The sequence below is a fragment of the Saccopteryx leptura genome, chromosome 7 (genome assembly GCF_036850995.1).
Source record: "Saccopteryx leptura isolate mSacLep1 chromosome 7, mSacLep1_pri_phased_curated, whole genome shotgun sequence".
Taxonomy (NCBI): domain Eukaryota; kingdom Metazoa; phylum Chordata; class Mammalia; order Chiroptera; family Emballonuridae; genus Saccopteryx; species Saccopteryx leptura.
Genome location: NC_089509.1, coordinates 76,399,685 through 76,427,541, shown reverse-complemented (window position 1 = coordinate 76,427,541; position 27,857 = coordinate 76,399,685). Strand labels below are relative to the sequence as shown.

At 41.5% G+C, this 27,857-nt stretch overlaps 2 protein-coding genes and 1 pseudogene across 3 annotated transcripts in view; 1 reads left to right on the top strand and 2 right to left on the bottom strand.

Annotated features, from left to right (window-relative positions):
- The window catches only part of INPP1 (inositol polyphosphate-1-phosphatase), a 47,078-nt gene extending 46,376 nt beyond the window's left edge, over positions 1 to 702 (bottom strand). Inside the window, exon 1 of the mRNA XM_066345991.1 lies at positions 78 to 702. The gene's annotated coding sequence lies outside the window, so the exon portion shown is untranslated. The remainder of the gene's footprint in view (positions 1 to 77) is intronic.
- Positions 703 to 16,047: 15,345 nt separating this feature from the next.
- LOC136379014 (actin-related protein 2/3 complex subunit 2 pseudogene) lies at positions 16,048 to 18,112 on the bottom strand (annotated as a pseudogene).
- An 862-nt stretch (positions 18,113 to 18,974) lies between these two features.
- HIBCH (3-hydroxyisobutyryl-CoA hydrolase) overlaps positions 18,975 to 27,857 on the top strand; it is an 82,509-nt gene continuing 73,626 nt past the window's right edge. Inside the window, exons 1-2 of one of the 2 annotated variants that reach the window (XM_066346237.1) lie at positions 19,036 to 19,202; positions 27,221 to 27,327. In XM_066346237.1, coding sequence (XP_066202334.1) covers positions 27,302 to 27,327 — 26 coding nt within the window. In that variant the 5' untranslated portion in view covers positions 19,036 to 19,202; positions 27,221 to 27,301. Of the gene's footprint in view, positions 19,203 to 27,220; positions 27,328 to 27,857 lie in introns of both variants that reach the window. The other variant, XM_066346238.1, reaches the window with a different exon arrangement.

Here is a 27,857-nt window from a genome sequence, read left to right as displayed (position 1 = left end):
AGCCTCGCTGCCGCAGACCGAGGTCATCACAGGCCGCGTGGAGAGGCAGAGAGCCCTCCAGGCCCAGATTTACTCACCTGCGGTCCGGAGAGGCGATCGGGACTGTGCTGTCGGCCTCGATCAGGGAGAGATCCGAGGAGAGTTCTGGCGCCGGGGCGAAGGGGCGTAAGGAGGAAATCGTGTGAGCTGAGCCAGGGATGCGGAGCCCAGAAGGAGGCTGCAGCCTTTCCCTTAAGAAACGGAAGGGGCGGGGGAGGAGGAGGAGGAAAATGCGGAGAAAGAAGAGGTGGCGGGGCACCGGAGGCTAGCGGAGGGGCGCCTGGCGGCTGGCCGCAGGCAAGGGGCGGGGAACACGGCGGAGGTCATCGGACAGGAAAGTGAGGCCGGCTGCGCGCTGCCTCGCCGGGCCTGGTTCGCCAGCCTCTGCATCCGCCACGCCACCCCCCTCGCCTCCCCGGACCTGCGTGGAACCGCGTAGTGACGCCTTGAGGCTCCCGGGGCAGGCGAGGGCATCCCACAGCAGCAGGAGCCGGGTGCCTGCGACGTCACAAGTGGAGCGTGATGATTCAGAGGGGAGTGCCGGCAAGACAAGGGCTCCAGAGCCACCTAATCCACTGTTTTTGTTCTTGCAGTGCCCACAAGTTTGCTTTTAAAATCCACCTCGGTTCTTCTGTACTTTTTGAGAGGATTATGGGTTTGACAGAGAGTTGGCAGCTGTTAAGATGGACTTCCTGCCCGTGGCAATCGAGCCCCATTGTTGGAACAGAAACGTCAAGTGGGTTGTTCTTCAAACCAGAGCAATGTCCCCTGGGTGCTTTGCCTTATAAGGCCTGGGCCTAGTGCCACCTGAACAGTACTCACGTCTGGGCAGGAGCTACTCTCTCCTGAACCCTTTAAACTGTGCTATTGAGTATACCCCAGAGATAGTTGTAAGTGGTGGGTGAGGCCAGAAATGGGTGATGATGGGGTAGGGAAAGTAGTAGATATTTTTAAAAGGCAACAAAGTTTTGAGTAGAAGGATCTGACAGCCGGCCCAGCAGGCTGAATGTTGTCTATGAGGACAGGGGCCTTGTGACGCAGTGCTTCATATACCCCACTTCACAGCACACCCAGGGAATGGTAATGTCTGCAAGGCCCAAACCAGGGTACACAGGAGTGGCTGCTCATGGGAGTGACTGTGCCCTCCCAACTGGAGGGCTGGGGAGACCAATATCTACATGCCTGTAACTCTTTCCATGGCATGAATTTGGAAAGCTTTGTTTTAAAGTTCTGGCTGGCAGGTTTTCAGACCTACATTTCCGCATACCACCCAAGACTGCCTCAGAGCAGTGAAGAAACACCGAGGCAGAAGCCTGGGGCGGTACTTGACTTGTCACGCTGTAGGAAATGGTGCTTTAAACTTTACATCTCCTACCCTGACCCATGGTGGTGCAGTGTTTAGAGCATCGAATGGGACTCTGAGCTCCCCGGTCTATGCTCTACGAGGCCCCAAGGTCAAAACCCAGAGGGTGCTGGCTTGAGGGGCGGGCATCCTGCTTGCGTGCAGGGTCACAGGCTTGAGCATGTGATCATCAACATGAAGTCATTGGCTTGATTGAGCCCAAAGGTTGCTGGCTTGAAGCCCAAAGTTGATGACTTTAGCTGGAGGTCACTAGCTTGAGCAAGATGTCACTGGCTCTACTTGAGCAACCCTCCCCCCCAAGGCACGTATGAGAAGCAATCTGTGAACAACTAAAGTGACTCAACAATCAGTCGATGCTTCTCATCTCTCTCTCTCTCTAAAAGAGAGAAAGAAAGAAAACACTTGAAATCTCCTAAAGGGCACTATCTTTTTGCTTCCAGCCTGCTTCTGTGGTCTCTAATTTGGAACAACTCCTCCTCTTCTACCCCTCCCCCATCTTATTCCCAAACTCTCACTCAGTAGCAGTCAGATTGATTCTATCTTCTCTCCCAAATTCATCCATTAGGTCTGTCCCTACCGGTATTGTTTATTAATTAATCTCACAATCATATCTATGATGACAAACTTTAAAAGTTAAAGAAACAGATTAAATGATATTGAGAAGTAAAGAGGCAAATAGAATAGTTAGAAGGCGGAAGACTGCCTGTGGAGAACAGGAATTTGGAGGATGGAGCAGGAGATTGCTGTTATTGCGACACAGCAATATGATTGACATTCTGAATCTGGTCCATTATCCACTTTGTTGCCACAGAGGTCATCCTACACTGCACATTTCAGTGGGTTTCTTGCTTGGTTAAAAGCCCTCATTGGCTCCCAGTCTCTGCTAATATCAAAACCAAGCTCCTGGGCCTGGCCTTCACAGCCCACCTCCCCTCTCATCTGTCACCCTGCCCCTCACGCTTGGCACCTCATTTTACCATTACACATCTAGTTTCCTAAATGCACAACTTGTTTCATACCTTTGTACCTTTATGCACATTATTTCTTTTGCCTGGAGTATTTCCTACTGCCGTAATAACTGCTAATGGCACTGTGCTAAATGCTTTTTGTATTCTAGAACTGTCCATTCTTCCATCAACCCTATGGTAGGTGTTACTGTTATCTCCATTTAATAAAGTATAAAACTGTGACTTACAGAGGTTAAGTAATTTATTCAAATATGTAGCATATAGTGAGGCCAAATTTAAACCCAGCAATACGACTCCAGGACTCACATTATATTACCTATTCATGTTTTAAAAGCTTTTCTCAGACACTAAATTTGAGCAAGATTGAAAGGTTTACATTTTTTAAAATGACTTTAAAGTGCAATGAGAAAATATAAGTGAATTGTTTTTCATCTTAAAGTAAGCATGAACTATTGGGCAAAATTATAAAAGTGGCAGACTTGACTATAAAATTTTTAGCTGCTGTCATCAAAAGCCCTGTTAAATAATATTAAAAGTTAAATAAACATAATCAAAAAATTTGCAATATATACAAAGAATAAAAGGGTGAGCCTGACCAGGCAGTGGTGCAGTGGATAGAGCATCAGATTGGGACACGGAGGACCCAGGTTCAAGACCTCGAGGTCGCCAGCCTGAGCACGGGCTCATCTGGTTTGAGCAAAACTCACCAGCTTGAGCCCAAGATCGCTGGCTCGAGCAAGGGGTCACTCAGTCTGCTGTTCCTCCCCCCCCCCCCCATCAAGGCACCAAGGTACATATGAGAAAGCAATCAATGAACAACTAAGGTGCTGCAACAAAGAATTGATGCTTCTCATCTCTCTCTCTTCCTATCTCTCTGTCCCTATCTGTCCCTCTCTCTGACTCTCTCCATCGCTGTCCCCCCAAAAAAAACGGGTGACATACTTATTTAATAAAGAGATCTTACAAAGAAATATATGCTGGGGGTTTTTTAATGGGAAAAAATGTAAATGAAGTCAAGAAAGAAAATAGCCAAACATATTTTTAAGGGAAGTGAAAACTTAAATTGATAATGCACCATCAAATTGATTGAGAACAAAGAAACATTCAAAGCTAACTGACGTTTTGGGCCAGTGACCCTTGAGGCAGGCTGTATGGCAAATGGCCAAGCTAATGCTGAGAAGGACATAAATTGCTTCAGTGTTTCTGGAGGGCAATTTGGAGAATGAAGTAAAAGCTTCAAAAAATGTTCACACCCTTTGACTCAAAAATATTATTTCTTGGAATTCATAATACAGGGATTGACAAATGTTTTCTACAAAAGCCCAGACAGTAAACACTTTAGGCTTTGCAAGCCACGTTTGTCTCTGTTCTTTTTCTGTGTGTCCTTCTTTTAACCTTTGAAAAATATGAAAGCTATTAGCTTTTCAGGGCTGTAGAAAACATGGTCTGAACCGGCCCGAGGGCAGTTATGTGTGTAGAGAGTAGATGACCCGAAAGCTCGTCATACAGTGCATTTCGTAATTGCTGAGGGAGAGCACAAACCAGGTGACTGAGGACAGAAACTAGTTACCAGACAAGAGGAAACAAGTTTTGTAAAGGTTTTAAATATTTGTAAAAGGTACAGAGTGATGTTTATTGCATCAGAAAGTATTTGTGATTTGAGTGGAAAAATACAGTTTACAAAAGAATGTCTGTGTTGTCATCACAAATACAATATAATTATATGTATATATATGGATAGAACAAGATCTAAAAGATATAAACACAGTAAGATGTTGATAGTGGCCTTGGGGTGGGGGTGAGATTGTAGATAATTGGGTTTTTTTTATTGTGTGAATGTTTCTAGAGTGAATATATAAATATATTGTTTTTGTATATAACAAAAATGCAAGTAACTTTGCTTGGGTGACAACAAAAAGCACCTTAATTTCCAATTTGAGAAAATTTTTCCTGAATCTACTCCCCCAGATGGGCTCCTGGAATGCATAATAGTCTCCTAGGTAACATTATTTACTTAATTGGAACATGATTAATACTATCATTTAGTTAAACATTCCTCTATTATTGGGCATCTGGTTTCCCAATACTGTATTCCACTATTATAAACTTGCTGGCTATTTTCAACTTGCTCTCTGCCAGAACCATTTTCTATACATACATCTCTGCCAGACTGTGCCTCAGAAGGCAGAATGTCTACAGATGATTTTCTCTGGGCTCTCTTGCCAGCTGGCTTTCAGGTTGGCCAATGGGTAAGGTCAACAATATGTTGGAGTGTGGAAAAAAAGAAAAGCTGGGTTATTTCTTCCCTCCTGTTCTCCTGCTTTGGTCCTTTCAGGCTCTTGCAAGGCAGCTTCCCCTTCACTGCTCTGCTAATTTGACTTCCTCACCTTATCCCTTCAGCCCTCCTGGTGGGAACAGCTTCTGTTGTAAGAGACTGAATACTGTCTATGTCTCCTCATCTCCAGGTGGTATTGTTTCCCTTCACCCACCCAAACCCTAATTCACACTGAAATCTCTATAAATAGTCCCTTCAATAAAATCTCTCCTGTTGAAACATCTCAGCGGAAGTTGGTTTCTGTTAAGACTGACTGATATATTAAAGAGCACTGGTGATCGCCATAAAATAGAAATCTTTTATTTATTGTGCAACAGGCCCTAGATAGTTTCAGATTTTGCATCTGAGGTTTTGACTTTTTGCAAGGCAATTCATAGAGTAATTTACAAGTTTCCTGAAGCAGGAATTTGAGTTACTGTGAGACCAATGTTTGGGAATGTAACACGCTATTGTTCATCACTTCTCCAGTAATTTTTGAGAAGTAACACTCCGTTGCATTTTAATGAAGAATTCATATAGTACAGGACAGAGTGGTGTTCAAATTTTTATGCTTTCAGTGGGATCTATAAGAAAATATTCTTATATAGAGCCTAATACATGAATGAGATAAAGGTCACACGCAGGGTTGGGGGAACCTTCTTCCTTATCTTTGAGGCAGACTCTGGTATACCTCTGCAGACCCCGGGACTCCTTGGAACATAATTTAAAAACACCAATTCGGAGGACCCAAGAGTCTAGAGGATATATCCTTCATAAATATTAAGTGTCTATTGTATTTCTTTAGGTTAGACAGGGACAGACAGGAAGGGAGAGAGATGAGAAGCATCAACTTGTTGTGGCACTTTAGTTGTTTATTGATTGCTTTCTTGTATGTGTCTTGACCCGGGGGCTCCAGCAGAACAAGTGACCTCTTGCTCAAGCCAGCAACCTTAGCTCAAACCTGCAACCTTGGGCTTCAAGCCAGCAACTTTTGGGCTCAAGCCAGCAATCACGGGGTCATGTTTATCATCCCACGCTCAAGCCAGCAACCCTGCACGTAAGCTGGTGAGATCATGCTCAGGTCAGATGAGCCCATGCTCAAGCTGGATGAGCCTGCACTCAAGTCAACAACCTCTAGGTTTCAAATCTGGTTCCTCAATGTCCCAGGTCTGCGCTCTATCCACTGCACTACTGCCTCATCAGGCTGTTTCAAAATATTTTTAATCTTTATACTTTCATATGAAATTTATTAACTATATTTAATTGATTTTTCTGATTATAAAAGCGATGCATTATAAAGAAAAGTTTGTGGAAACTTTGCAAAAAATGTGAAAAAACATAAAGAAGGAATCAAAACCCACCCGAAATACTATAACTGTTCACAGTTTGGTGTATAACTTCCCATCTTCTCTGTGTGTGTATATATATATACGTATGTATTTTTAAAATAAACATTGCTAAACATATTGTTTTGTAAACTGTTTTTTGTTTTACAGAGACAGAGAGTCAGAGAGAGGGATAGACAGGGACAGACAGGAATGGAGAGAGATGAGAAGCATCAATCATTAGTTTTTTGTTGGGACACCTTAGTTGTTCATTGATTGCTTTCTCGTATGTGCCTTGACCGTGGGGCTATAGCAGACTGAGTAATCCCTTGCTCTAGCCAGAGACCTTGGGTCCAAGCTGGTGAGCTTTGCTCAAGCCAGATGAGCCTGCGCTCAAGCTGGTGACCTCGGGGTCTCGAACCTGGGTCTTCTGCATCCCAGTCCGACACTCCATCCACTGTGCCACCGCCTGGTCAGGCAAACTGTATTTTAATCATGTAAGAGCATTTCACTATGTATTAAGTATTCTTTTGAAATATGATTTTTAATGACACATTAGCCAAGGCCTCTACAGGGTCAACCATAGCAGTGTCAGTAGTAAGCTCTCAGAGCCTTTCTAGACTCAATTATATCTGTTAGTGTTATATCAAACTAGCATTGAAGTCACCAATTGTCACATAGATCAACACTGCATGGCTGGCACTGACACCAGCTGTTGCAAACTTGAAATTGGTTTTGATTGTATTGTTTAATTACTGGATTAAAATAAGTTTTGTAGCATTTTGCACCTATATCTCTTCTGTTAAGCATATAAAAAAATGACCAGACCCATAGGACATCGGGTAGTTGACAAATAGGGAGAAATATAGGTCACCTACACTGGGACGAGTTTTGAATTGATTTAGTTGTAATAGATCCTAGCACCAGATTGCACAGTCTTGTGTTTCTTTTAAGTCACTAACTAGTATAACTCATTTATACTTACCTTAGAAAAGATTGAATTATTCTCATGAAAACTAAGCATATCTGTGATATTAAAAAAATCTAGGGAAGGAATTGTTAACATTTGTGATAAAATGGTTAAAACGCAAGTTTTTCTTAAAGTGTTAGTTTACTAAATTACATAAACTAGGGGGAGTTGAATATGTTATTGAGGACCACATGTAGCTGAGATATCTAAATCAAAGGAAAAATTTCTAGAACAAGTCATGCAGCTATATTTATAGTTACTTTGCAATGTGTAGAAATATAAGCTTCTCTCTAACAAGGTTTCACTGGACCTAAGTAATTTTTAAAAATTTTATCATACTGTACACATGCATGCGCATGCACACACATCCACACACACAGTGTATATTTGTTAAATTTCATAAAACGCTAGTTGTCTTTTTTTCTCCACTTATCTTTTCACAGAAGTGTCTCTTACTGAATTTCCAGATGTAAAATGTAATACAAGTTTGAAATATATGGATCCTTAGGACCTGACTTTCCCTCTAACTCAAGGGAATTAAAGACTGGAATCTGAGAGCAAAAAGTTCAGCGAAGGGACAAAAAGTTCAGCCTTTCCCTACGCTTCATCTGAACATCCTTGAGTAACTGCCCAGCCTAGTGCCTGCTGATTAGATGTAGAGTTTTGTGCTGTTCAGGACAAAGGTTATCCCCTGGAGCAAGCATATCATCAGTGAGTCATTTCCTTCAATTCTTAAGCTTTCCTGAATATTTTCTTGTTTATTTTAGCTATCTATGGAAGACCCTAAAATCAATTTGTTGTTGGGTCCTCCCTGATAACTCTTTAGTTCGTCAAATCACTTTATTGCAAACTTTGTTATCTCAAATGTTACATCCTGATTGCTTATTGCTTTTGCATAATTTGCTTTGGAATAGTTGCCTTGCTTTATTTTTAGAACCGTCAACAATTTTTTAAATCTATATTTGGGATATTACATGGCCAATATGAAAATGAAATTAATTTCACAGGCAATAGTGTATTAATTTCTTAAGCATTCAAAATAAAAATTTAAGTAGCTTCCTTAAAATTCTACACACAAAATCAAAATTTTTTTCTTAAAACACACTCATTATGTCTCCTCCACACCTCATTCTGGTAAAATCTTAAGCCAACAAGAGAAAGAAAAGGCAAGAGAAGACAAGAAGTAGACTTATCCTATGCTGATTATATGGTTTTTAACTTGTTAGGTGACTTCCTTCTGTGATATATAAAGTGCTTCATTATTTAGGTAATGTTTGGAGATAAATTAAATATATTTGTGCCCATGGCACTGTTACTATTACCCCTACTACTTCACGACTTAGAAATAATTTTAGCTTTTAAAATGCCTTCACATATTGCATCTTTGATCATAAATGCTTTTCACAAGTTTTTTTAAAATAGAATATTCTGACATTGAAATGCTTGCTAATTGTGATTAATCCTGTGTTTCTACAAATTAAATTCTATAAATGGAAAGAAAACATTGGATAATTAGAACATACACTTTTCTCCTGTTCTTTTTTTTTTTGTACTTACTTCACATAGTTTCTTTCTTTGTACACAGTTTTCCACAAGAAAAGTTAAAAATATCTTACTGACATCCACAGTTAAATTTTATTGTGAAAATAGCAACAAATAGAGATCAGGAGATGCTTCTGTTGGGACCAATGAGTTAAATAAAAGTTGCAGATCATTGCTTGCTATTAAGATGAGGAATCACCATTCACTTCTCCACTTTCATTTCTGGTCTCCTCCTCTCCATTCCTTATATGAGTATGGTGGCTTGTCCTCAACATACTCCAGAGCAGGGGTCCCCAAACTTTTTACACAGAGGGCCAGTTCACTGTCCCTCAGACCATTGGAGGGCCGGACTATAAAAAAAACTATGAACAAATTCCTATGCACACTGCACATATCTTATTTTAAAGTAAAAAAACAAAACGGGAACAAATACAATATTTAAAATAAATAACAAGTAAATTTAAATCAACAAACTGACCAATATTTCAATGGGAACTATGCTCCTCTCACTGACCACCAATGAAAGAGATGCCCTTCCAGAAGTGTGGCATGGGCCGGATAAATGGCCTCAGGGGCCACATGTGGCCCGCGGGCCGTAGTTTGGGGACCCCTGCTCCAGAGTCTAGGAGATCAGTATATAGCAGAAGCAGTCTCTAATTTTTTGTTGTTGAAAGCAAAAGTTAAAACTTGACAAAGGAAATCTTTTTCTTTTTTAAAAGATATTATTTATTGACTTTAAAGAGAAGAAAGAGAGAGAGAAGGGTGAGCAAGGAACGGGAAGCATCAACTCATACGTGTCTTGACCAGGCAAGCCTGAGGTTTCAAACCAGTGACCTTAGCATTCCAGGTCAATGCGCCACAGGTTAGGCAACAAAAAAAATCTTTGATGTCGCCATTTACTATAAATCTTTCATCAGTTTTAAATTATTTCCTATTTCTTCTATATTGAATCTAAATAACATACTCTAAACACTGCTTTCACTGACATTTTGCTCTCTCTTTTTCTTTTTTGTATTTTCTGACTCTGTGTGTGTGTGTGTGTGTGTGTGTGTTTCTGAAATGAGAAGCCGGGAGGCAGAGAGACAGACTCCCGCATGTGCCCGACCAGAATCCACCCAGCATACTCACAAGGGGGGGATGCTCTGTCATCTGGGGCATTGCTCCATTGCAACCGGAGCCATTCCAGCGCCTGAAGCGGAGGCCATGGAGCTATCCTCAGCCCCAGGGCCAAATTTGCTTCAATGGAGCCTTGGCTGTGGGAGGGGAAGAGAGAGATAGAGAAAAAGGAGAGGGGGAAGAGTGGAGAAGCACCCATCTGCTTCTCCTATGTGCCCTGACTGGGAATCAAACCCAGGATACCCACATGCCAGGCCAATGCTCTACCACTGAGCCAACTAGACAGGGATACTCTGACTCTTTTGCTCTTAAATATAGGCATGGATTATATAAATATCAACTGATTTTACCACTAATATCATGGGATGAGTCATTTTTCTTTTTCAGTTTCGTGTTTGGAGGCAAGAATCTGAAGGGTTTCTGAGATAGTAGCGGCACAGAATACTGATATTTACAGTTTTCTCTTTCCTTAACCCTTTCTTATCATCCATAGGGAGATAGCATTAAGAACAGTAGAAAACCTCACCAACCAAACACCAGAAAAATATAAAAGTGACTCTGAAAGGACTCAAAGTTTACCCATGAATGAGAAACCATATTATTTTGACATTCATTTGATTTTATTTTTCCTCCTCAAAAGAAAAAGCAAATATTAGGTAATCTAATGTTCATCAGGGGGAATATTTGCCTACTTTAAAAAACTTTTAATCTAATTATATATTATTATTGCACACCCGTGCAAACAACTCTATGGAAACCCAGAAGAGTTTAAAGGTCATAATTATTACAAAAGATCTTCCTCATGGGACTCGCTAACATCACAAGATTGGTAACCCAACTTACCAAACTGGTAGGGCAGGTTGATTTACTCATTTGGGGATGTTTTAGTGGTAATTTAAAATATCTATTGCTAAACTGAGGTGCTCAAGCTGTAGCTGTATAATATGCATATTTTTAAATAATGAAAATTTGACATTGCATATTAGAAATATGCCAATTATTAGAAATATGCAAATAGACATTGTACTATTACTATGTACCAAGGCTTATGTTCTTTGAAAATAATGTCAGAATTATATTTTACATTGTTAAGTGTTATATATGTATATTTATTTCAATTATTGGGGACATCATTTGACAAGCAATATATCAAAATTATAAAGTGTATAAAAGCTTTTTTCTAAGAAATCTGATTTGGAGGGACTACCTTATGGAAAAACATAAGCCTTTCAATGTTCTTTAATATGGCTGACAGAGTCTCCACCTAGTGACAACTCACTAGAAACCCAGTGCAAGTAGTAAAGACAAAACTCATCTGAAAAGTATTTTGGGAATTACATATAAAGAAAAATATAATATGATTTATGCAATATATTTTTCTTTACTTAAATCCACTTTTATTTTTGTTATAAAGCAACTATTCTCAAGAAAAACAATAAAAAATATAAATGATAGAGAAGTACTGAGTTACCCATATTCCCACCATCACCCAAGAATAACCACTGTTAACATTTTGAACATATATTCTTCTAGAATGTTTCTATACATATATATAAACTTTTCTAAAAGAAACCATATTTGTTTTTAAATTTTCTATTTTATTAATGATCTTATCTTTATTGGTGGCTATTTGAATCAACATACTGGGCATGGATACTGGTTGATAATCTGAGAAATAAACCATCATTGTGTGTCAAACCCACATAATCTTGGAACGCATGAACATCCCCCATATCCAAACAGGTGATTAAATTAGGGAATGGCAGACAATCCACAAGTCTGCATGAGATTCCATGTGACCAGGGAAAGAAGGAGATTGAGAAGAAAGGGTACCCAGATGTAGCTCAATTTCTAAGAATTTTCAGATCCAGTTCACTGTCCCTCAGACCATTGGAGGGCCGGACTATAAAAAAAACTATGAACAAATCCCTATGCGCACTGCACATATCTTATTTTAAAGTAAAAAACCAAAACGGGAACAAATACAATATTTAAAATAAAGAACAAGTAAATTTAAATCAACAAACTTACCAGTATTTCTATGGGAACTATGGGCCTGCTTTTGGCTAATGAGATGGTCAATGTCTGGTTCCATATTTGTCACTGCTAGCCGTAACAAGTGATATGACACGCTTCCGGAGCCGTGACACGTGCGTCCCACATCACCGGAAGTAGTACTGTGTGAGCTACATCTGGGTACCCTTTCTTTTCAATCTCCTTCTTTCCCTGGTCACATGGAATCTCATGCAGACTTGTGGATTGTCTGCCATTCCCTAATTTAATCATCTGTTTGGATATAGGGGATGTTCCTGCGTTCCAAGATTATGTGGGTTTGACACACAATGATGGTTTATTTCTCAGATTATCAACCAGTATCCATGCCCAGTATGTTGATTCAAATAGCCACCAATGAAAGAGGTGCCAATTCTGGAAGTTTGGCGGGGGCCGGATAAATGGCCTCAGGGGGCTGCATGCGGCCGGCTGTAGTTTGGGGACCCCTGGCATTTAGGGAAGAAAACAAGGTCCTAGAAACTCCAGAACCAAAAACATTTCTACAATAGAAGCTGATGCTTTTCATTTCATTGAAACAGGAATGGCAAAGTTAGAGGAGCAAGGTCCTGATACAGAGAGGTTCACCAAAGTATACCGTACAATTACCAAAGGCCTGAGATGCTACCTACCGAGCCATTAGTGATGAGGAAAAGAAAAGCGCTGTACAAACCTCCTTTGACGCCTACTTCAAGAAACTGACTCCAGCAGCAGAATCAAACCCTGACTCTAACACCAGTCCCATCTTCTCCAACAAGCCCATCATCTTCTGCATTGTTCAAGATTGTTTAAGGTTGTATTTGAAAATGTTTAAGTATTTATATGCACAGAAAGGTAAAAATAAATACTATGTTTAAGACAAACATCTAAGTTGCATTTAATGGCTAAATGTACCTATTCCAACTTACATACAAATTCAGCTTAATAATAAACCTACAGAACTTATCTCATTTGTAAATGTAACCTGGGACCTGCCTGTACTATTTGATTGCACACAATAATTAGCACAAGTCTACAAAAGGACAAGGGTAATATTCAAATTGTCGAACAGCTGTGATATTTAATATTGAACACAGGGTATGGCAGCCTGCAGCCAACAGTCTCAGCCAAGGGAGGAGCAGGCTCTGGGCCCCAAGCAGATGCATTAGTATGCAAGCAGTATTGCCAGGGTACTATCTCCCCTGAAAGGACCTGGCCCACCATGAACACAAGGGGATGTGGACTAGTGTAGGTACCTCTGGCCTGCTGGCTGGTGAGTACCAGGCTGGTTTCCTGAGCAATGCCCACGTAGGGCTAGAGTGACTGGAGTGGCTGACAGTATGCAGTGGGTGTTTGTTAATTGATTTTTCAATGTCTTAATAACCATAAGACCAAACTATGCTTATTCATGTTGCAAAGGGCTTATGTAATTTGCTTTGATTATTGAGCAAGAGGGCAGGGAAAGATCCATATTTCATTACTCAGTCTTGGCCATCTCCAAAACCCTGGAGTTCATGTCTATAGCACAAGGGAGAAAATGGTAAATGCCTTAAGAAAGGTGCTGCTGGGTCACAGGCCCCACAGCATCAAAACTCTCAACCTTGTTCTACATAACAGATGATGTTGATACACTTTGGGGGGTCTGTAAGTTGGGATTAACATAGTCCGCTAGAGTTATTGGATGTAAGGTCTATTTTCCTCAATTTTTGTTAATAATACTGACTGATGCCTTATTTTGGTCTCCAGTTGGATGACCCAGTTTCATTTTTTGGGAAAGATATTTAGAACTTGCTGCAGGTGTTCTACTTTCCGTTCATCCTGTGGTGCCCTGAAGTCAGCACACACAGCCTTGATGTAGGGACCAGTGAGATAGTTGTAGGTTAGAGTCTTGCCTTGTGGCTTTGGCAAAGAAGAACATAAGTGTCAAACTCTCCTATAAAATACCACTTTGCAAAATTTCGGGAAACTCAAGTGTGAAAAGAAGGTTAAATGAGCGGGTTTCAGCACCCTTCCAACAGATGTGAAGAAAAAAGGTGGAAGAAGATGTGTTGTAGAATTGTGCATGTGAAACTTGTACAATTTTTTTTTTGAAAGAGAGAGAGGGAGAGAGGGAAGGAGAGACAGGGACAGACAGGCTGGAAGGGAGAGAGATGAGAAGCATCAATTCTTTACTGCGGCATCTTAGTTGTTCATTGATTGCTTTCTCATATGTGACTTGACTGGGGACTCCAGCAGAGTGAGTGAACCCTTGTTCAAGCCATTGACCTTGGACTCAAGACATCGACCTTGGGCTTCAAGCCAGTGACCTTTGGGCTCAAGCCAGCAACCATGAGGGTCATGTCTATGATCCCATGCTCCAGCCAGTGACCTCGAGGTTTTGAACCTGGATCCTCAGCATCCCAGGCCAATGCTGTATCCACTGAGACACCATCTGGTCATCAATAAAAAAATATTTTTTACTGCTTCGATTGTTAAATTTAAATTTAAAAAATTCAGTTCTCAGGTACACAAGCTGTACTTCAAGTGTTCAATAGCCACATGTGTCTAGTATTGGACAACATAGCTATAGACAATTGTGGGATTATTTAGCTCCTGAATAATTGGTCTAAAGTTGTATCTTTGGAAGATTTGTTGTCACTGAAGCACAGTGAATCGAAAGATGTGATGGTTGAGAGAGAGCGAGAGAGAGAGAGAAATTCAATTTGGAATGAGTTACATGTGGGTACTAGAATGGTATTGTGGTGTTAGGTGGATAAGGCATGAGAGATGTTTCAAAAGAATTAATTAGTATACATTGATGACTGATTGGCAGTGGGAGAAGGAAAAAAAATTCAAGAGCCATAGCCAGCCTCTCAACAGGCTTCAATGATCCCTGCCTCCTGGTACTCACACCCTCGTGTAGTTCCCTTCCACACTCTAGCAGAGGTGGCCTGCATGACCACTAGAAAAGGCAGTAGTGATGGTTTGTCACATCCAAGGTTAGGTTATAAAAAGTACTATGGCTTCTGTCTTGGTGGTGTTCTCTCTTGATCACTTGGTCTGGAGGAAGCCAGCTGCTACACTGTGAGCAATCCTGTGGTGAGGCTCATAAGTCAAGAAACTGAAGTCTGATGAGCCTGTGAGTGGGTTTGGGAGTGGATCCTCCTGCCCTAGTTGAACATTCAGATGACTGCAGTCCCGGCCAACAGCTTGATTACAACCTTAGGAAAGACCCTGTGCCAGAACCATCCAACGAAGCATCTCTCTTGATTCCTGAGCCTCATAATCTGTCAGAGATAATAAATGTTTGCTCTTTTAAGATGCTAAATTTTGGGGTAATTTGCAACGGCAATTGAATGACTATATCAAGCAATAATAAAATAACCCAATTTAAATGTGGGCAAAAGAATTGAACAGCCACTTTACAAAAAAAGATAATAGCACATGAAAAAATAGTCCATATCATTAGACACCAGGGAAATTAAAATTAAAACATACACCAGTAGGCTAAAGTGAAAAGATTGACAACACAAAATGGTAATGAAGATATGGAGGAACCAGATTTATTTTTCTAAAAATTGAGATATAATTCCATACCAGACACTTCAACCATTTAAAGTATACCATTAATGCTTTTAGGATAACCATAATACATTTTAGAATATATTCATTACTCCAAAAACAAAAAAAGCCCCATACCCTTTAGCTGTTGTCCTCCAATTATCCCAGCATGCCTCCCAAACACTAGGTCACTCACTGTCTTTATACATTTGCTTATTCTAGACACTCATATTCATGGAGTAATACAATATGTGGTCTTTGTGACTGGTTTCTTTCACAAAGCATAGTCTTTTCAAAGTTCATCTATTTCTAGCATGAATCAGTATCTCATTTCTTTTTATTGCCAAATAATATTTCATTGTATGAAATATCACTAAAATTTCATCATTTGTTAGACATTTAGGTTATTTTCACTTTTAGGCTATTATAAACAATACTGTTATAAACATTTGTGTAGATTATGTTTTCCTTTCCTCCTGGGTATATATCCAGGAGTTGAAATGCTAAGTCTTATGGTACTTTATGTTTAACCATTTGATGAACTGCCAGACTTTTTTCTGAACTGGCTGTACCATTTTATACTCTAACCAGCATTGTATCCAATTTCTCCACATGTTCACCAACACTTATTATCTGCCTTTTTTTATTATATCTGTCCTATTGGGTGTGACTTATGATGCATTAAGGTTTTGATTTGCATTTCCCTGATGGCTAAACGTGTTGAACATCTTTTCATATGGTTATTAAACATTTGTATATCTTCTCTGGAGAACAGTCTGTTCAGATCTGTTGTCCATTTATATTTTTGCATTCTTGGGAACTACTAAGTCCTTGTAAGGTTGTCACCCACAGCAGTCAATGTAGTCACCCACAGCAGCACTGATGTCTTTCAGCTCCAGAGCAGGTTCTTGTGGCTACAGATCTATCTGTGGGACTATGTTGCTGGCTCTGGTTTCTTCTTTCAACTCCTTCATGAACACCTTTCCAATGACCACTTAATCATCATTTTTTAAACACCGTGTTGAAGACTGCTGTGACTTTCCTTTTTACTATAGATTCTACATACATGGTCTTATTATCCCTATAATGGATAACTGCCCTGTTCTCTCCTTGTTTGCACTCCTCTTAGAACTGGAAGCATTTCTTATGTCAGCCTGATGCACAATGGGATCCTTGGATGCAGGCAGATTTTCAAGGTGCTGAGGCATTGTATTCTGATTCTTGATTTACCAAGAAACTCCTACACACTCTCTTTAATAACTCATCAGCACCATTTACCTGAAGTTCCTGATCATCACTTTTGTTTTGTCTCTATTTGGATTTGAAATATTATACAGGACCCTATCAAACATCTGCCATTTGTATTAATACAGCTTCTGGTTTGTTTCCGGGGGCTATGTTCTTGAACTTGAACATGTTTCTTCAATGATGTGGCTGTTCTCTAGCAACCCACGTGCTGAGCCACCACCACTGTCTCACTGACCTCATTGTCTTTTTTTTAATTGGGCAATTTGTTTTATTGTTGAGTTGTAATAACTCTTTACATATTTTAGATACAAACTTCTTATCCAATATATCATATGCAAAAATATTTTCCATTCTGTGGGTTATCTGCAGCTAAAAATCTTAGTTCAAAGCGATACAAATACTTTTGAAAAGGTTCTTGGGTTACATTATTTGCCCAGGGTCACTGAAATAAGCATGAGACCTTGTGTGACACAGGTTGCACACACCCAAGTTAGGAGTACAGGAAAGATTTGCATCTTGGACCAAGCTTTTTTCAGTAAAACATGCTAGATTGGATGACTACTTATTGTGTGCAATAAATGAGACATGCTGGCAATGTCAGTTGGTGATATCAAATAGTGATGTCCTATAACCATTTAAAAATTGAATTGCAAATAAAAACAACTACTTGTCCTTTAAAGGCCAAGTAGTAATACTTTCTCCCAAGTTCTTAGATAGAATCTCCACATTATTCAATGAAATTCTTCTTCCTGAAATCATCTTCATAATATTAAAAAATTTTCCCACCTTTGAAATGAGTCAGAGGTGTAAGAATTTATCAAACTTGTTAATATATGTTTTCCTAGAAAATTGCATTGTGGTCTATCTCTCAGCTCATTTGATAGCTGATATTTATCATACGTTGACACCTCAGTGGAAACCTTAAATTTAACAGTCACAGTAATTATCCCAGAGAAAAATAACATCATTATACAAGAGGTTTTTTCCTCACCAGACCACAGGGTAGGACTGTCTCAATCATCCTATTCACTTTATTCAGGTTATCACTCCTATATCTGTCCCAGAAGGACTTTTCCAGTCATTTGCCATTCTACCCCTTTTCAATATCAGATAGAGATAAAGATGGTATCTTATTGTGGAATATAAAGTTCAAAAAGGCAAGGTCATTTACTTTTTGTTCTTTTGGTATCTCTAGCTCCTCACAGTTCCTAGCACAGTTACAAAAAGCAAACAAAACTGAATTGCAGTAAGGAGTTCCTTCTGTGATGTCTGTTGTTTGTCCTCTGTTCAGAGTGTATTTAAGAATTATATTTGACCTAAGTTAGACAAGTAATTTTTCATCAAAAACTTGACAGTATCTTCTTAAATGTCAAGGAGCTAGGAGCTAAGATGAACTCCTTGAATTTCCTTCTCAGTTTTTTTTTCACTGAATTCTTTCCTTCTGATGAATGTCAGTATTTTAGTGGTTATGAAATGTTTGCTGCTGGACATCTGGGTGTATTTGAATGCAGAGGAACGTTTTCCTGAATCAATTTAACAGTGGACCCTAGTGGAGGAGTTATAGCTTGGTTTCATTTAAAAGTAAACTACTTTCTGAATTATTACACTTTCACTGATAACAGTAAAAGTGTAATTATTTAGCTTAGTTGGTGAAGACATATTCGGTACTTTATCACTTTTAATGAGGCAATTCTTGTCTGTAATTGAGGGAAAGTGAAGGAATCTCTATAACTTTTCTCCTAGACTGGAAATATCCCAAACCTAATGTGAAAGTTCTGCTACATTGATTAGGAGTAAACTACATTGATATCCTGTTACCAAGTGCAGTTCATCTGTTTTGAGTCTTCAAAGAGAAGAATATTAAATTTACATTTGGAATGTAAAAAGGTTAAATTTCCAGAAGAGTTTTTCATGTCAGTTTCTGACAGTCAAATTAAACAAGCGAAGCCAACACCACTTGGGTTTTTCCCGACCGAGCTTCAGAAAGAGACTCTCTTTCCGTCCAATCAGCCCGCGTCTGCTCTCTGCCGGCTGCTTCAGTCCTGCCCTCCCCGGCTTTCTACTTACACCCGGGACCCAGACAACGCTCCCTCCCCAACGCAGGCCCCGCCCCGCCCCGTCCCAGGCCCTTCCCCGTCCCAGGCCCCTCCCCGCCCCAGGCCCCTCCCCGTCCCAGGCTTTGCCCTGTCCCAGGCCCCTCCCCGCCCCAGGGCCCGCCCCGCCCAGGCCCCTCCCCGTCCTAGGCCTCGCCCCTCCTCGTCCGAGGCTCCTCCCCGTCCCAGGCCCCGCCCCGTCCCAGGCCCCGCCCCTGCCCGCCCCCGACCAGGCCCCGCCCCGGCCCAGGCCTCGCCCCGGCCCAGGCCCCTTCCCGCCCCAGGGCCCGCCCGCCCAGGCCCCTCCCTATCCCAGGCCCCGCCCCTCCCCGTCCCAGGCTTGCCCCTCCCCGTCCCAGGCCCCTCCTCGTCCCAGGCCTCGCCCCGTCCTAGGCCTCGCCCCGGCCCAGGCCCCGGCCCACCCCCGTTCCCCTGGCTTCAACGTTGTCTCTCCCGCAGTTTTTCGCGCCCCGCCCCTCAGTGCCGCGAAGCGTAAAATCCCGCGGTGAGCAGCTCTGGTCCGGTTTCCGGCGGCGCTTGGCGGCAGTGGGCGGGTCTGGGAGAGACTCGAGCTGTTTGGGCACGCCGCCTCTGCTGTATTGGTTAGCCAGTGTTTTGGCGACTAAGCTGCCGGAGATGTTGGGCTTCCTGTGGAGGTGAGTGAGGGAACGAGCGGGAGGCCTAGAACAGGCTCGTCAGCTGCTCGCCGAGGTGCACAAGTGTCGGGCTGGGGACTGCCTGGCCTCGAAGTTTCGCGTCGTCCTTGGGGACGCGACATTCACACCCGAGTTCTGTCCGGGCCGCAGCGTCCCCGGCCCGCCTTCGTGTTTGGCCCTCACCTCTAACATCTTCTTTGAAGCAACACGTTCGATTTCCGCCGCTCTGGTTCTGACCCCGCAGGAGTTTTCTTTCCTTTGGACCCCAGTTATTTTTTTCCTTAACAGTTGAGTGTGATGTGTGGGACAGTCGGGTTTCCACCTGGAAGAATTTGGTGCAGCTCAAACTCGTGCTTCACTAGTGGTTTGCACCTGTGCTCGTGGCGTGACTTGATTGTTTAACTCGGTGGGACGGTTCCGAGCGTTAAAACAAGTGTCTGGAAAGACTAGCTAGTGTTACGGACACGTAACGTGGGTTGGTGGAGTGTGCGTGCAGACACCGTGATTCACTTCTGAGGGTGCTGCTCTGTGCAGCGGAGCGAGCTGGGGGAACCTGGGAGCAGCCATTGTAGGAAGCGAGGCTGCATATCATCAGTCTTTTTGTGTGTTTTTTTGTTTTTTTTTTGGCAGAGACAGAGAGAGGGACAGACAGAAAGGGAGAGAGATGAGAAACATCAATTCTTCGTTGCGGTTCCTTAGTTGTTGTCCATTGATTGATTTCTCATATGTGCCTTGACTGGGGGGCTCCAGCATACCCAGTGACCCTTTGCTCGAGCCAGTGACCTTGGGTCCAAGCTGGTGACCTTTTGCTCAAACTGGATGAGCCTGCACTCAAGCTGGCGAGCTTGGGGTCTCGAGCCAGGGTCCTCTGCGTCCCAGTCCTACGCTCTATCCACTGCGCCACCGCCTGGTCAGGCTGCATCATCAGTCTTGAAGACTACTGCCTGGCCCCATGCATTACCGGTGGCAGCTGAGATCACTTTAAGGGAGAATCATCTTGTTTCCTCAATAACTGAAATTCCTGGGTTTTTCAGCCTTTGAGTTTGGTGAGGGTGGAGGAGTGGAGGCTGGTAGTGTCTTTTTATTTAGGACGAGTAGTCATTGCTTTATAACGTTGAATCCTGTTTCCGAGTAAATACTTGAAGAGAAATTCAAGAATTGCTTTCTTTCTTTCTTTTTTTTTAATACCTGAAATGAATTGTTCCTGTGCGCCCAAGCAGCTCACAGAGAGACTTGGTGGATACTAAGAAAATCAGTGCATGTCATTCATTGCTGCTGATTTTTGAAATTTCTGGACAAATTCCAAATTATCTGAGAAACAAAGCTGGAAGTCACGTTTATTAACAAAGTTAACTGACTTAGGAAAGAATTTTGTTATTCCCACAGTTCAGGTTGGCTTCATTCCACCCCACATTTCAAGGTGCAGGCTGATTGAGTCCTGGAGTAGTTTGGGGGATTTGATTAGAGATGCCTTTTCCAGGGCAGGCCCTGGAGTGAATAAAAAGCAGAGACCAGAGCCCAAGGTCATTCAGTCAGCAACAGTCTAATCTATTATACAAGTATGTTAAGAAGTAGGGTGGCACAGAGAATGTTGTGTGGGGAAATAAGGTCTCTGTGCTGTGGCTGACGATGTTAGGTCACCCCCCTTGAACTCCAGCCTTCTTGGATCCCCTGGCACGGTCTTGGTTTCCTACTGGCACTCTCCACTGCTTATCTAGCCTTAGTGCCATCACAGCCCTTAAGCTGTTTTTTGTTGATGTTCTTAATCCCAAATAAAGTATCTCTCTTTATATGAGTATATAAAAGAGATATATGAGTATCTCTTTGAGGATTTGCTCATATTTGTGTTTCTAACCTTGATTTACCCTGAGATCTAGTGGTAGTCAGAACCACCTACATGTCTCATTTTACATTTCAAATGTAAATATGCACAAAAGTGCAACCTGTATTCAACCTCTGCAATTTCAACTTGTTGGCACTATCATTCTCCCAGATTCCTAAAGTTAAAAAGTTCTCCCATGTTCCCAAGCAATCCTTACCTCTTCCTGCGGATTAGAATTTGAACTATCCTTTCAAGTTTATCACTAGTTCATTTTTTTAAGAAACTTGATAGGTATGCTTACCTCTTCCCATTTTGAATCTGCATATGACTGCCTTATTAATGCTAAAGATTCTTTGGTGCCTGTTATTCCTCTGCTGAGCAGCTCTTAGAGGTATGTGCACTCCTACCTTTGGAATAAACTGAAACAGTCCCAGCCTGGGTTTCAAGATTTGGCCCCAGTTTACTTTATGAATTCAACAATATTTATTCTTGCTTCTGGGAGGCACTGTTCTAGGTACTGTTGTTAATCCTATAGCTAACCTGGAGTACTTAATGTTTTTTATTTGTTTCTTTTTACATAGAGAGTCAGAAGGACAGCTGGGACAGTCAGACAGGAAGGGAGAGAGATGAGAAGCATTAATTCTTGGTTTCGGCACCTTAGTTATTCATTGATTGCTTTTTCGTATGTGCCTTAAGGGGGTGGTGGAGGCTACAGCAGAGCAAGCGACCCCTTGCTCAAGCCAGCGACCTGGGCTTTAAGTCAGTGACCTTTGGGCTCAAGCCAGTGACCATGGGGTCATGTCTATGATCCCACACTCAAGCTGATGAGCCTGCTCTCAAGCCCTTGACCTCGGGGTTTTGAACCTGGGTCCTCTGCATTTCAGTCTGACACTCTATCCACTGGGCTGACATTAACCACTGAGCAACCCTCTGGTTAGGCATTGTTGTTTCTTTTAGGAGGCCCTTGAAGTCTGAAAGGAGAGCAGATAATGAAACAAATATTGAAACAAACAATACCTAGTTACCAACTCTGATAAGAGTCTTAAAGGAAAAGTACAATTATTAGAGAGCCAGGGTTAGAAAGGAAGACTTAGGTTCAGGGAGCTTCAGAAAGGTTTGTGGGGGAAACAGCCATGTTAGGCTTGCTTGCTGGTTTCCTGGCTGCAAGCACTGTGCATGATTAGCATGTGGCAGAAAGTCACACATGTGTGTATGTGGAAAGCTATGGGTGCTTTGTCTTGGTGACAATTCTTCAAGATTGTTTTCCTGCCGCTGTGAGGTTTAGTTCCCTGATTCTCTCAGCTGCCATCGCGAGGGGCAGTTTTCCTGATCCCTTACACTCTAATGCAGGGGTCCCCAAACTTTTTACACAGGGAGCACTTCACTGTCCCTCAGACTGTTGGAGGGCCGTACTATAAAAAAAACTATGAACAAATCCCTATGCACACTGCACATATCTTATTTTAAAGTAAAAAAACAAAACGGGAACAAATACAATATTTAAAATAAAGAGCAAGTAAATTTAAATCAACAAACTGACCAGTATTTCAATGGGAACTATGCTCCTCTCACTGACCACCAATGAAAGGGGTGCCCCTTCCAGAAGTGCAGCGGGGGCCGGATAAATGGCCTCAGGGGGCTGCATGCGGCCCGCGGGCCTTAGTTTGGGGACCCCTGCTCTAATGTGAAGAATAAGAGTTGTTTTCCTTTGTTTATTTGCTCACATGTTGATACGAGTCCAGTAAACGGGTAATAGCCCTATGCTTCCCAGCTCTGCAGTTCCTCTGCTGTCTGCCCGAATTCACCATGAACCTGCCTGGCCTTGACCACTGGCGTTACAAGGTTGATTTTTAAGTTATACTCATTCCCACCTGACTGGTGGTGGCGCAGTGGATAGAGCATTGACCTGGGATACTGAAGTCCCAGGTTTGAAACCCAGAGGTCGCTGGCTTGAGTGCAGACTCATGTGGCTTGAGTGCTGGCTGAACATCTTGATCATAGAGAGCGTTGCTGGCTTGAGCAAAAAGTCACTGGCTCTGCTGGAGTCCCCCAGTCAAGGTATGTATGAGAAGTAATCACTGAACAACTAAAGCGCCACAACTACAAGTTGATACTCTTCATCACTCTCCCTGTCTCTTGTCTTTCAATGTCACTCTTGCTAAAAAAAAAAAAAAAAAGATTAAAATTGAAAAGGAATACTAATACTCATTCCCTTCTCTGTCTTCCGTTCTGCTGAACTATATTGGTTCTTCTTGGGCTTCCTCCTTCCTTCTGTGTAGTTGTGTCTGAAGACACGGCATTTGACTCTGTCATGTTTTTTCTCTGCTAGGAGTCACCCAAGTGCAGAGGCTAAGAGGGAAGCATTGAGTGATGCTGGCTGGTGGCAGCAACACTCCGTCTAAAGGAACAGCTTCTCAATTCCAGGCATTATTGCCACTGTAAGATGTAGAACCTGGATTTCCCAACTACCTATTTTTTTAATGTTTATAATTTTAAAACACTGCTGACAAACAAAACACATCTGTAGACCCTGGCCGACTGCAGGTGACTAGTTTTGGATTGCAGCTTATTTCTCAGTTGTTCCTCATATAGAGCTGCCTCAGTGATTGCGCATGAGCCTTCCTAACCTTTCTTCTAACTATTCTTTCAAGCTCCAGTCTCTTTTCTTACTTGATGTTGAATATTTTTATTTATGTCAGTACATTCTCAAGAAATTCAAAATGCAATTCATATTTCATCCTATAAACCCACTAGCTCAGTGATCGGCAAACCGCAGCTCGCGAGCCACATGCGGCTCTTTGGCCCCTTGAGTGAGGGTGCAAAGGCCAGTGTAGGAGTACCCTAATTAAGTTAACAACAATGTACCTACCTATGTAGTTTAAGTTTAAAAAATTTGGCTCTCAAAAGAAATTTCAATCGTTGTACTGTTGATATTTGGCTTTGTTGATGAGTTTGCTGACCACTGAGCTAGCTGGTTTCCTTTCCAACCTTTTCAGTGCCTGTATTTTCCTGACTTGAAGTCTGGGAGTTGTTTTTGGCATAATTTTTTTTATTGAGTTTTTACTTTGTAATAACACTTAATAAAATCATTCCTGTTTCCACAGCCATTGTTCACCATCAGTTCATGCTTGAATTGCTTTGCCTTGTAATTTTCTGTTCTATTCACATCTCACATTCTACCTTGCCTACTTCTGCTGCAATAAGCTCCATTAAGCACTATTTTCATTATGTAATCTTCTTAAACAGTTTTCATGCAAAGTTGTTTAATTTTGTGAACTCATGTGTTTTATTGGATAACTAAAAATCTCCTATGATAAGGGTCTCATCCTGCCAAAACAGTTGTTTTTAATTTTAGCATGTATCAGAGTTACCTGAAAGGTTTATTTAATACAGATTTCTGGGCCTCACCCCACACTTTCTGATTCAGTAGGGTTGGGTGGGGCCAGGAATTTGCATTTCTCACAAGTTTACAGGGGATGCTAGTGGTGCTGATCAATAAACCACACTTTGAGAACTACTGCCCTGAGCAGCCAATTTGACCATTACCTGAAAGGAACATGATAAAGTGAATTAGTAAACTAGCAGTAAAAATCTAACAAATAGTAATATTTTAAAAACTGTTACAATACAAAAACACACAGCCAATAAAAATAATTTATTTAAAAATATTTAAATATGGCCCTGGCTGGTTTGCTTAGTGGTAGAGTGTTGGCCCTGTGTGTGGATGTCCCAGGTTTGATTATTGGTCAGGGCACACAGGAGAAGTGATCATCTGCTTCTCCACTCTTCCCCTTCCCCATTCTTCCCATCTCTCTCTTCCCCTCCCACAGCAAGGCTCCACTGGACAAGTTGGCCCGGGTGCCGAGGATGGCACCATGGCCTTGCCTCAGGCGCTAAAATGGCTCCAATTGCAACAGAGCAATGTCCCCAGAGGGGCAGGGCATCTCCTTCTAGTGGGCTTGCTGGGTGGCTTTGGGTCAGGTGCATGTGGGAGTCTGTGTCTCTACCTCCCTGCTTCTCACTTAAGGAAAAAAAAAAGTACAATGTGAAAACATAGTCATGACAAAAGTTACAAAAAGAAAGCAGACTACAAAACAATAAGTACAATACACTTCTAAATTTGTTTTAAGAGTGTTTGTTAGGCTAATAATATAGACACAGCTTGGCAAGAATGGTCAGTCATAACAGAAGTTAGAATATGGGAGGGTGGGGAAGCTGGGAAGGGGCATCCTTGAGGAAATACTGAGTGCTGGAACTTGTCTCTGGTTACGGGATTGTGTACATACATAAGAGTTCACTGAGCTACAGGCTTCAGAATAGCCCGTTAAGAAATTTAAGAACTTCATCATTAAACAAGAAAGTAAAAGCAACACGGGAGAGGGTAGTGCCTGGAAAAGGCATGAGAAGGGCTTCTGGGATGTTGGTACTGTCTTGGTTTTTGATCCAGGTGCCAGTGAAATGAGTATGTTCTGTTTGTAAAACTCGTCAAATTGTATCTTTATGCGTTGGGCATTTTAAAAAAGTTACCCAAAGTACATCATTCTTGCTATTGAGAAACTCAGAGTCCAGTGGAAGAGATGCATACGAAAATACTGTAGTTAGAATATACTGGGATGCCTGCAAACAAGTGAAATTTGACATGTATGGAGAGTGTCCGAGCTGGAATTGGTAGCAGCAGCTTGGTGAGGATTGTGCACTTCTGCAGATACATATACTAGTTGATGGATCTGAAAACATGCGAATGTATTAATTATTCATGGATACCGTGAGATTATTTGAGGGGCAGTAGTTTAGGTGAGGCATTAAAGAAAAAGGGCAGCCTGACCAGGTGGTGGTACAGTGGATAGAGCGAGTGTGGGACTGGGATGTGGAAGATCCAGGTTTGAGACCCCGAAGTCACCAGCTTGAGCGCGGGCTCATCTGGTTTGAGCAAAAGCTCACCAGCTTGGACCCAAGGTCTCTGGCTCGAGCAAGGGGTTACTCGGTCTGCTGTAGCCCCACGGTCAAGGCACATATGAGGAAGCAATCAATGAACAACTAAGGTGTCGCAATGAAAAACAGATGATTGATGCTTCTCATCTCTCTCTGTTCCTGTCTGTCTGTCCCTATCTATCCCTCTCTCTGACTCTCTGTAAATAGAAAAAAAAAATTAAAAATTTTTTTTTTTTTAAATAAGGGCAATGTGACCAATGTTACTATATCTTAGATGACTGGGTTTATAAAAATATTTGTTATCCATCTTACTTTACAGAACTTATATGATTTTCTTTTTACATTACATTTAAATTAATACTACAAAAAAGGGGCAGGGAATCACTATTTTTTAAGTTGGTCACACTTCACATTCCTGAATTAGCATATTTTGAACATGCCTTGACACAAATAAAATATTCTAGTCCAGTGATTCCATAATTTGTATGCACATTAGAATTACCTGGAGACCATGCACATATTCTAAAGCCTGTGTCACATCCAAGACCAATTAAATTAAATCATAAACTCTGGAGGTGGGACACAGGCACAGGTATTTTGTTTGAAGCTGCCTTGAACTATTCCAAAACAAACAAGTCATTAAAATCAGTACTTTACAAACATTAAACTAAAGTGATAGAACCTAGCTTTTTAGGGCTGTTTTCTAAATAGGGTTTTCCTCTAGACTTTTAAAATCTGAACTATACTTACTTTATAGCACCATTTCTAAAGGTTTTTTCAACTTAATTTTATCTTTTTGTATGTTTGAAGTATCAAAAAATGTAAGTGCTAATTTCTTTAAATTAGAATAACTTTGAATTCCTTAAGGAGGTCAGTACCCAAATGCTAGTTCAAGGTTTAAGACCTTGCTGTCAGATTGGCACGTTTTCTGTAACAGTTTAAGTACTATCTGCAACATAATAGTGAGAAACACAGATCTAGCTTTAAGTCTCAGTTTTATTTATGAGACAATTTTATTTTACTCCAAGACAGTTAATAAAAACCTACCAAATGCAAGTGCAAAGCATGAGTATGGGATTCATTGGTCTCGAGTCTCTGGACCAAAACAGAAAACAAGCAAATTAAAGGACAACTAAGTTCCTTGCCAGATTTTATACAACCCTATTGCTTCTATTTGTTCTTATTCATACTCATATTCAAGCATTCAGAGTCCCCAAGTAATTCTAAATTTATGGTCTTTTTTCCTTCCTGTTGACTCCAAAAGTGCCATCTGGTGGAGGGGAAGAGGACGTACACGTCTCAGATTTCATCTGTCAGCCTTGGCATCTCCTAAACCCTGGAGTCCATGTCTGTAGTACAAAGGAGAAAATGGTAAATGCCTTAAGAAAGGTGCTGCTGGGTCATAGGCCCCACAATATTCCCCCCCCCACCTTTTGGAATCTGTAAGTTGAGATCGACATTGTCCTCTAGAGAAGTGGTCCCCAACCCCTGGGCCGCGGACCGGTACCGGTCCGTGGGTCATTTGGTACCAGTCCATAGAGAAAGAATAAATAACTTACATTATTTCCGTTTTATTTATATTTAAGTCTGAACGATGTTTTATTTTTTTAAAAATGACCAGATTCCCTCTGTTACATTCATCTAAGACTCACTCTTGACGCTTGTCTCGGTCACGTGATACATTTATCCGTCCCACCCTAAAGGCCGTCAGTGAAAATATTTTCTAACATTAAACTGGTCCGTGGCCCAAAAATGGTTGGGGACCACTGCTCTAGAGTCACTGAAACAAGTGTTTTCCACACTTCTTGTTAATAATAGTGATTCCTTACTTCTTGGCCTTCAGTTGTATGACCCAGATTTTTTGGTTGGGAAGCTACCTGGGACTCGCTGCAGGTAGTGTC